Source organism: Saccopteryx bilineata, chromosome 3 (assembly GCF_036850765.1).
Source record: "Saccopteryx bilineata isolate mSacBil1 chromosome 3, mSacBil1_pri_phased_curated, whole genome shotgun sequence".
Lineage (NCBI taxonomy): Eukaryota > Metazoa > Chordata > Mammalia > Chiroptera > Emballonuridae > Saccopteryx > Saccopteryx bilineata.
Window position 1 is genome coordinate 37,342,534 of NC_089492.1, and position 10,140 is coordinate 37,352,673.

Consider the following 10,140-nt stretch of genomic DNA (forward strand, 5'->3'; position numbering starts at 1 on the left):
TAATACTGATATTTATTCAGGATGTTCAACTTTCCTTCTAATATTATCCTTATTAGCCCTCAAAGTTAGCATTTTAAAAGGGTGATAGTGGATTGCATGATATTATAGGGCCAGTTTATCATGATGAGTCTCCATAAAATTTTATCTGGTCTGTCAGTTTTTTTACTACTAAGGCAGTTGAGCAGTACTGTTTTCTAAGAGATCTAAAAAGCTGCTTCTCGGCCCTGGCTGGGTGGCTCAGTGGATAGAGCATCGTCCTGGTACTCTGAGGTCACGGGTTTGATTCCTAGTCAGGGCACATATGATAAGCAACCAGTGAGCGCATAACTAAATGAAACAAGTGGAACAACAAGTTGCTGCCTGTCTCTCTCTCTCTCTCTCTCTCTCTCTCTCTCTCTCTCTTTCAAATCAATGGGAGGAAGATCTGTTTCTGCCACATTTCCCTCCCCAAACCATTTTCTTGCCTGTGGGAGGCTTGATTTGATAGCTATAGAAACACAGTGCTAAATATATGTTATTAGGACTTAATCAGAAGTGAAAACCCAACCAGAAGTTCATGCATAAATCATATCCACTGTATAAAAAGGGAGAAATTCTGCCAGTAAACATCACTTTTGTTTTGTCTAGATAACACCACAATCTAGAGTTACTTATAAAAATACTGTTATTTCTGTTTCATTAAAACAAGAAGAGCCTCTGATCACAGATGCAAACATTTGGGGATTGTTTTCTGTTGAATACCATAGGCAGATCACAAAATCAGGGAGAATACCTTTTCCTGGATAACTGCCCTCATCCAGGGCTTCGGTTTCATCGTGAATGTTGACGATTCACTCCCTTAGTCAGTGTCATTAGCTTGATTCTCCCTAGCTCCAAATCCCCACATTACAATCCATAGCTAACATCTCCACCTTGAAGCGTTGCTTCTATCTCAAACTCAACAGGACTAAAATCACTTCATGAACTACTCAACCTATTAGTGGTATCAATCTCTACCCCATCATCCAAGCTTGAAGCAGGAATCATTTTTAACCCTTTCTTCTTCCTGAACCTCATAATCGGTCAACAAAAGCCTTATCGATTCTACTTTCAAGTCTTATCTTTTCACTAAACTATTGAAGAAACCTGCTGACAGATTTCCCTTCCTCCATTTTCCCTAGGTTGATCTATTTTCTACACCTATGGAGATATTTTTCTAAAGCTCATTTATATATGATCATATCACCATTTGTGCCCAGAATTATCTAGCATTTCTTTTTTGTCAACAGGAAGTTTGCAGCAACATGCCTAAGGCCCTAAGCTATCTGCCCCCTCTTTTCCTGCCTCATCCTCTGCCCCCCCCCCGCTACTCCCCCCCACGGATCCTTCACACATCACAGCAGTCAGCGACACAAAGATGCCAAGCGTTTTTGTGTCTTATACTTTTTTGCATATGCTGTTTCCCTTCTCCCTGTCCTATTTCTCATCTTCTCAGCTTACTCATCCTTCAGTGTATTAGCTGTCTGTCCATGGACCTGTCTTGCCAGCTAGATTGCAAGCTCTCTGTAGGAGGTAGAATGTTTTATTCATATCTGTATCTAAAGTGCTTGGTCCATAGAGAATATCAATAAATACTTTAGTGAATGAGTCATCTGAAATTCTCTGACATCCCAGTGGAAAACAGCTATAAATGTAACTTGTGTGGAAGTCAGATTTTCTGTAACCTCAGCCTTACACAACCATAAACCTGAAATTCAGTTATAAAAACAACAACAAAAACACTCACTTTAGCACTAAAGCCACGTTCCACTTTTCCTTAACAGCCTCAGGCTTTCATTCAGATTTATTTGTTCTTATTTAGTGTGATGCCTTATAAGACTAATAGTTTTTCAAATTAGATGAACAAATTTGAAGTGGAGAAAGAACACATGTCCAGTGATGGCCATAAAAAGGAGCTGGTAGATTTCCCCAAAATGAAGATAAAAAGCCAGAAATGAAAGAGAAAATTATTACTTGGCACAGATTAGTAATAGACATTAATGATGCCCATCATCATCTAGGAAAGGTTGTCTTAGATCCTCTGTCCTCTGCTTTAGAAGGGAGCATATTCTATATAAATACTTATAAAGATTGTCTGTTCAAAATGGTTGAAAAAAAGTTTATCACTTAAAGAACGAAGATTTGGATACTTCGTGAATTTATGTGAAACACCTAATTCCCTAATGATGCCAGTTAATGGTTCTCCAACATCACAGACCTGGTTTTTGCAAATTTTATATATTGACAATATGTCTGTTAGAGAACAAACAGTATTCTTCTAAGTAGCTTCTTTCTTTAAATTCATTTTGTTACTGTAATATATTTATAAACTGTTGGCAGTTTGCCCCAGTAAAAGTGGTATAAGGTATTTACAGTATCTTAATGCCAAAACAATTTAAGTAATGATAATTGTTTGCTTTGTATGATGTTATTTCTCCTAGTCTTGGATTAACCCATTCCTTTGAGGCATTTATTCTGTATTTCTATTTATCTACCGACCTTCGTGTCATGATATTTAGCAGTATAGTGATGTGTGTACTATCTCTAAAGTTTAAATATTTTTTGGAATAGAGGTTGAAACTCGTGCATAAAAACCAATAATAAAATAATACATGACTCTAAAATTAAATACTGAATTGTTGTATAGTGTATTTGTGTTGTATAAAATATGAGTGTTGTATAGAAATTCAAAGATGGGCTGAGATAGAGACAAAATGGCCTTGGGGTATTTGTAGACAGACCTAGGCGTATCTTTCCCAGGGAAGTGTGGCTCTGTGTGGTCTCTGGTGGCCCCCGTCTCACCATCTCACCGTCACCTGCTTATGCAATTCAGCAAGTTTCAGGGGCCCTGTTGGCTTATCTTTTTTTTTTTTTTTTTTTTTTTTAATTTTTATTTATTCATTTTAGAGAGGAGGAAGGGAGGGAGGTAGAGAGAGAGAGAAAGGGGGGAGGAGCAGGAAGCATCAACTCCCATATATGCCTTGACCAGACAAGTGCAGGGTTTTGAACCGGCAACCTCAGTGTTCCCAGGTCGACGCTTTATCCACTGCACCACCAGAGGTCAGGCGGCTTATCTTTATCTTCAGGGTCGTTGTCCGGGCGCTTCTTCCCTGCGACACTGCCTTCCTGTGTTTTTGGAACTTCTCTGTTGAACTTCCTGCAGAGTGTGTCACTCATTCTTTTCCGTGTCTCCAGTGGTAACAAATGTTTTCAGTAAGGAATAGATTCTATTTTTGGAACCAAGAGTCACTTAGGGCCAGGTATAGTGAGTAAGGCGGGAAGATCAAGCTGAAAAGTGCTATTTTTGGTTAAATTGACGTATGACTGTAAAGTAATGAAGTGTTTTCTGACTTGTCTCATAAAATACTCAAAGATAATCTTCTTAAAATAAAAAATAAGCTGCAGATTTTATCATTTAAAAACCAAAACCAAGCCTGGATTGCCTTCACAGACTCTCCCTGCGCCAGGGTTGACCGTGGCTCCCAGAAGGGCAGGCCCTGCTCTGCTGGTTCTGGGGCCCCAGCCACCGGCTCTCTGATGTCCTTAGTCCTTGCTCCTCCACCCAGCAGGGCCTCCGCGGCGCCCTGCTCACCTGGCTCTGGGGCCCCAGCTGCCGGCTCCTCTGCTGTCCTTAGTCCTTGCTCCTCCACACAGCAGGGCCTCCTCGGCGCCCTGCTCACCTGGCTCTGGGGCCCCAGCCGCGGGCTCTCTGCTGTCCTTAGTCCTTGCTCCTCCACACAGCAGGGCCTCCGCGGCGCCCTGCTCACCTGGCTCTGGGGCCCCAGCCGCCGGCTCCTCTGCTGTCCTTAGTCCTTGCTCCTCCACCCAGCAGGGCCTCCGCGGCGCCCTGCTCACCTGGCTCTGGGGCCCCAGCCGCGGGCTCTCTGATGTCCTTAGTCCTTGCTCCTCCACACAGCAGGGCCTCCTCGGCGCCCTGCTCACCTGGCTCTGGGGCCCCAGCCGCCGGCTCTCTGCTGTCCTTAGTCCTTGCTCCTCCACCCAGCAGGGCCTCCGCGGCGCCCTGCTCTGCTGGCTCTGGGGCCCCAGCCGCCGGCTCTCTGATGTTGCAGTCCTTGCTCCTCCACACAGCAGGGCCTCCACGGCGCCCTGCTCACCTGCTTGCCCAAGGACCAGCACAGTCCCTGCTCCCTGAAGAGAATCCTAGTCTCCATTGAATTTATTACAAGGCTCTATTCTCTTTGTTGGGACTCTACCTAAAAAATAAAAATGCTTACTTCTCCAGGAAAATGTTCACATGAACATGCAGAATTTTGCACATGAGATGTTTATTCCTGGACTTGAGTTAAGAACCTTTTGCTATAATTTGTACCACACACAATAGGGTTTAATTTTATAGGCTCTTGCATCAATTCCTAAATGTTTATAGTAGCTAATCTTCCCTTCCCTTCCAACTAATTTGTAAGTTTCCTAAGGCAAGGAAATAGTTTGCTTGTTTGCTTTCTTTAAAGTGCCTACCAAGATGCTGAGTATGTAACAGCATTCTGTAAATCATTACAGTTTAACAGGTTTTTGTATTTAAAAAAAAAACTATAGAAATGATCCCTGAAAGTATAGTCTTAGGTTTTTGTAAACCACCTGCTACTATTGCTTAAGAGTCAGTTTCTGAAAGAAACAGAGTTTTAGATTTTTTTTAATGTCAATAAGATAGAAGCACAGTGTTCATTTATATAAGGGCTTCCCATAAGCCCTCAGACAGCATCCCTAAAACATGTTTCTCAGGAGATAAACCCCCTATCTTACTGTTTTGACTTATAAAGTTCAGAATGCCATATTCTGATTCAGAACAGATTTTACCCACTCTACACATGTGACATGAGCCCTCTCTCCCACTGTTACGCAGACAGCCAGTAAAGCAGGTGCTAGAGTTGTCCCCAGAAGCCTTCATAGCAAACTCAATCACCATAGTCAAGTTATATAGTGTAGACCAGCGATTTTTAACCTGTGTGCCACAGAAAATTTTAAAACATGAAATACCTGACTATTTAGTCGAGGGCACTGACCTCTTTCCCCTTAGACTGTCAAAATAAAAAATAGAAAAGACAACAGCCAACACAACAGTAGCTGCCCACTGTGAACGAATCAAAACTGTACCTATTTATTTTATCAGATCTGCAAAAAATACATGTTTTAGTATGCTGTAGAATTTTAGTAATTAGTTTATGTGTGCCATGAGACGAAAACGGTTGAAAATCACTGCTTTAGAGAAATAATATTATTATTGTTAAATGATAACGTATATAGTGAAAGTCTGATAGGCATTTCATTTTCAAACTGGCCACACTCATGTTAGAATATGACACTTGTCAAGTTTGGGATCTTTTAAATCATAAATTTAAAAACTGTTTTGCCAAACTGCTTGGGATAAAATTATTCTAGATAATTTAATTTTCTTGTTGAGTTTCAGAACACTTAAAGTTTGCATTTGGTAAAATGGAGGATAGAAAACTTAATTTAACCTGTATTCAGTCTCATCACACTCTTGGGTGATCTCTGCAGGTGTTCACGATAATCTTAGCACTCGTGCATATGCACAGAGCATAACCAGAAAGTGTTCATTGGCGATGGTGGATTTGTCTTTCTGCCTTTTACAAAAACCGATATATTTTTACTAGCTTATTTTTCTCATTTGCTCTTTTCTATAAGCAGTTTGTTTGTTTTTTCTGTTGCAAATTACTTGAGGTTCCTGCAAAGATGTGGCTTCTTGGTTCTTAATGGAAGGAATTCCTGTTTTAATTGTTGGACCATATTTCAAATATACTTTGAAGAGTGTGCTGAAATAGTTATGCTAAAACTCTTAAGATTTTAACATATTATAGATAATTTTATTATATTAATATCTTCATTTTTTTTCCTATATCCAGTTAAAAAATCTAAGTTTAGAAGAACTCCAGATGCGGTTAAAAGCACTGGACCCCATGATGGAACGAGAAATAGAAGAGCTTCGTCAAAGATACACTGCGAAAAGGCAACCCATTCTGGATGCGATGGATGCAAAGAAAAGAAGGCAGCAAAACTTTTGAGTCTAATTTATTCTCTCTTTTATTCTATATTCTGGAGACCAAAAACCACTAAGAATTGATTTCTTTTTAAATTAACCCTGAGATTTGTGCTCTACAACTAGGCAATGGTCAAAAACTGATTAGTACATACCCAGGTAAATTCTCAAACAGCACAATTTACAGCTGTATCCATTATGATTTCATTTTTAAATATGAAAACAACAGACATGTTTTCTTCTCTTATCTGTTAGCTGTGTATCAGCACTAAAACTGTGTTATACAATGAAGGCTGTGTCTAGAGACCTTGAAAATCCAAAGCTATTGTTTAATTGTACAGCACTGAAGGGCTTTATGTTACAATATTCTTTATTCTTACCTAGTAGCTTATTTATTATATCCCCTTAGATAAACTTATTTATTTATGTCATTTCACTTTATTTTTTTAAGGACAAGACCAGGTCAGCTTTGATGAAGGTAGGGATGTACTTAATAAATAATAATGTTCAACCAAATTTTATTTTCAGCAGGGAGCTATGGGGTACATTCCTTGATTTCCAGGATAGTTTTCCAATAGGAGCAAAGCAAGAATAACAATAATACCTAAATGGGCCATTTTTATACAGAAGCAATAATTCCATTTTTACCTCCTGAAATTTTAACTTTTTAATTATTGATGTTTGGTACAAATAGAACTATATATATTTAGGTAAGACAGAGCTATAATGTTTAAAACCAAAGACATCAATGGAATCCTTGCACACACACAAAAAAAAGTGTGGTAGATATTTTAAAAGAAATAAATCCTTAAGACAGATGTAATTTCTTAATATTGTTTATGTTTCATATGTAGTTCTTATAGCTAAACATGTCAAACTGTAATAAGCTTATCAAATGCATTTCTGTGAAAATGTGTTCAATTGTCACAGGACTTTTTTGTTGATTTCATTTATTTCTTGGGAATTGGTAAACATCATGAGCCTGACAATAAGAAAATAGAAAAAGCATTTGTACTGAACTGTGCAAGCCTTAGGGACTGAAAAAAAAGATTAAACCATTAAAAAGAAACTCATTTCTAAGCTGAATGAACATTTGCCTGATTAAACTGGGACCAGTCATTTCCAAAGCTACATCTGTCCATCTTGACAATGTTTGTTCTTTTGTGTGTTTAATGACTATGTGTAAATCATAATGACAAATAAATTTTACTGTGACACCAGCACATTGCATCTCTATATGTTTATTTGTTTTTAATTCATCACCTGGCCTCTCTTTCCCAAAGAAGGAAGGTATCTTATTAGTCAGGACAGGCAAGATTATGCAGCGGTAACAACCCTGAAACTTCAGGCATTTAACATAACACAGGTTATTTGTCCCTTGTATTCCATGTCCATCCCAGGTTGGCAAGGCACCCTGCTCCTGTTATATTAGGGACACTTCAGATGGAGCCTCCACCACCTACAACATTGGTGGTCACCACAGCAAGGGAAGGAACACTGACAAGTCTCATACTATCTCCAGCCAGCATGACACGTGTCAGGTCATCTACAGTCAGTGTTCAGAACTAGCACATGGCTACTCATAATTTCCAGGGAGCAAGGAAATGCAGTCTTGCCATGTGCTTGGTGAGGAGGGAAAGGAAATGCTGGTGAGTTCACTAATGACAGCCACAAAGAATATTTCACCTCTGGAAAGCATCTACTCTTTTAAAATGGCTTTTGTGCCCCCACTTAATGCCTTGGAGTAACACTTCCCTCTGCTCTGTTGAGTCCTTACAAATAGTAAATTGTATGTTTAATAGGCTATAAATTACAAAATTTTTTAAATAATGGTAAGTATTAAAAATTTTATGAAAGTTTTTAAGAATGAAGACTGAATTTGCACTGGCTTCAGCTACATCTGTATAGGAACCTATCTGGGACAGTCACATGGGTCAATTCAACAACACCCTACCTTTTTGTCCTTTTCTTAATTGTTTTTTTTTTTTTTTCAGTAATCTGTCTGATACCTTGCCTAATTTGATGAAATCAAATGACTGATTTGCTAACGTCTGAGTAAAACTTCCTATATGAAGTAACAAGAAACTTATAAAGGTGATTTCTCTCCAGTTTGCTAAATTAGAATATGTATGCACAGAGACTTGACCTGGGGTGGCGAACACACAATAGAGTGTACAAATGATGTGTTGTGGAATTGTGCACCTAAACTGTATAATTTTGTTAACCAATGTCACCCCAATAGAAAAGTATAGTTATGCAAATTAACTCAATGAGGCCTGTTAACTATTCTTACTAATTCAACCTAGTATCTTCTTTTTAACAGTAAATATCAAATGTTCCAATTATATTGTGATTTTTATTTAAATAGACATTATGCCCTATTGTTATAAGTATTTTTTTAAATACACACAAATGAGAATTAAGAACAATAGGCATTAATTTTAGAGCCATAGGAAACAGCAGCAGAACGTTTTAGGGTAATGTTTTTAATTTTTCCTTATATTCTCACTATACAACCACCACCACCAATCAGATAAAAGGAACTTAACAATATGAAGAACCAAAAGCCATGAAAGAAACCTTCAAGTCTAGGTAAGCCTGGATTAATCATGATGCTTAGGAAAGAGGGTTTTCATATTATTTTAATGAGTTTAAGAAGAAGCCTCTTTGAGAAAGGAGAGCTCAAAGGAGCCATGGATGCAACCTAGCAGCTCAGCAGTCCAGAGAGGGGAAGAGCTAGGTTGTGGCTGGCACTCCCTTCAGCTGGGAGGAGCAAAGAGATTTAGTGAGCATTCTTGCCAGAGTAGGCAGTACAAGCTACAGGTGAGCCTAGTGACCTAGGCAGGGACAAAGCACAGAGGTGCAGCCATGGTTGTCTGGCATTTAGCATTCCAAAAAGAGAAAGCTACATATCCTGAGCACCTTCCCTTAACCTCCCAGAGCTCACCTCCCCTCACTCTTTAGATCAGGTTGCAAAGCATATTATCTACAAACTCAAGAACTGGTACTACAGAAACACTTTTCCTGAATGAAGGGCTTTCTCCGCAACTAATTCCTGGTTGGGTGGAGGTTCAAGGCAACTCCATGGAGGTACACTGGTCGCCATTGCTGGGAGGGCAAAGGTGCAAAGGAAGTGGCTGGGTTCTCCCAGCTCACCCCACCTCCACACACTGAGGCTGCACTGTCAGTGGTGTCTGGCTGTGAAGACAGCACTGAGTTTTCACAGATTTAGAGACCAATTGCCCACTGCATTCTCCTGCCAGGTTGATCCCCTGGGATCTGAACAACCTGATCTCAAGGCAGGTTCGCAGAGAACATAAGCCACTTTTTACCACCCTGTAGAGATCTGAAAAGCCAGAGAAGTGCAAAAGAGCTTAAAAAAAAAGGGAGGTTTTTTGCTTCAATGTCACCTACTGGAAAACAATAAAAAAGATCTCTTTTTAATCTACTAGACAAGTGTCATTTGTGCATAGAGGCCTAGACAGAGAATAAATTCATCAAATACCATGAATAACCAGGTAATGAGGCAGCTTAGAAAGAAAACAAAGAATCTCCAGAAAATAAATTTAAAGACATGGAAATATGTGATTTAAATGACACAGAATTCAAGATTGCAGTTCTAAAAAAAACTCAGTGACACGCAAGAAAACACAGATAGGCAGTTTAATGAACACAGAAAACAAATCAACAAAAGACTATTTTACCAAAGAAATTGAAACTTTCAGAAAGAATGAAATGGAAATTCTGGAAATGAAGAACTAGAGCAGGGGTCCCCAAACTTTTTACACACGGGGCTAGTTCATTGTCCCTCAGACCGTTGGAGGGCCGGACTATAAAAAAACTATGATACTATGAAGAAATCCCTATGCACACTGCACATATCTTATTTTAAAGTCAAAAAACAAAACGGGAACAAATACAATATTTAAAATAAAAGAACAAGTAAATTTTAATCAACAAACTGACCATTATTTCAATGGGAACTATGCTCCTCTCACTGACCACCAATGAAAGAGGTGCCCCTTCCGGAAGTGTGGTGGGGGCCAGATAAATGGCCTCAGGGGGCCACATGTGGCCTGTGGACCATAGTTTGGGGACCCCTGAAT

At 39.3% G+C, this 10,140-nt stretch overlaps 1 protein-coding gene and 1 pseudogene across 1 annotated transcript in view; one reads left to right on the top strand and one right to left on the bottom strand.

Annotated features, from left to right (window-relative positions):
• The window catches only part of STK3 (serine/threonine kinase 3), a 389,481-nt gene extending 382,230 nt beyond the window's left edge, over nt 1-7,251 (top strand). The window contains exon 11 of the mRNA XM_066265981.1: nt 5,901-7,251. Within this exon, the coding sequence (XP_066122078.1) occupies nt 5,901-6,059 (159 nt within the window). The 3' untranslated portion in view covers nt 6,060-7,251. The remainder of the gene's footprint in view (nt 1-5,900) is intronic.
• On the bottom strand, nt 4,520-4,597 carry LOC136332573 (small nucleolar RNA U3; annotated as a pseudogene).
• Nucleotides 7,252-10,140: the final 2,889 nt, after the last annotated feature.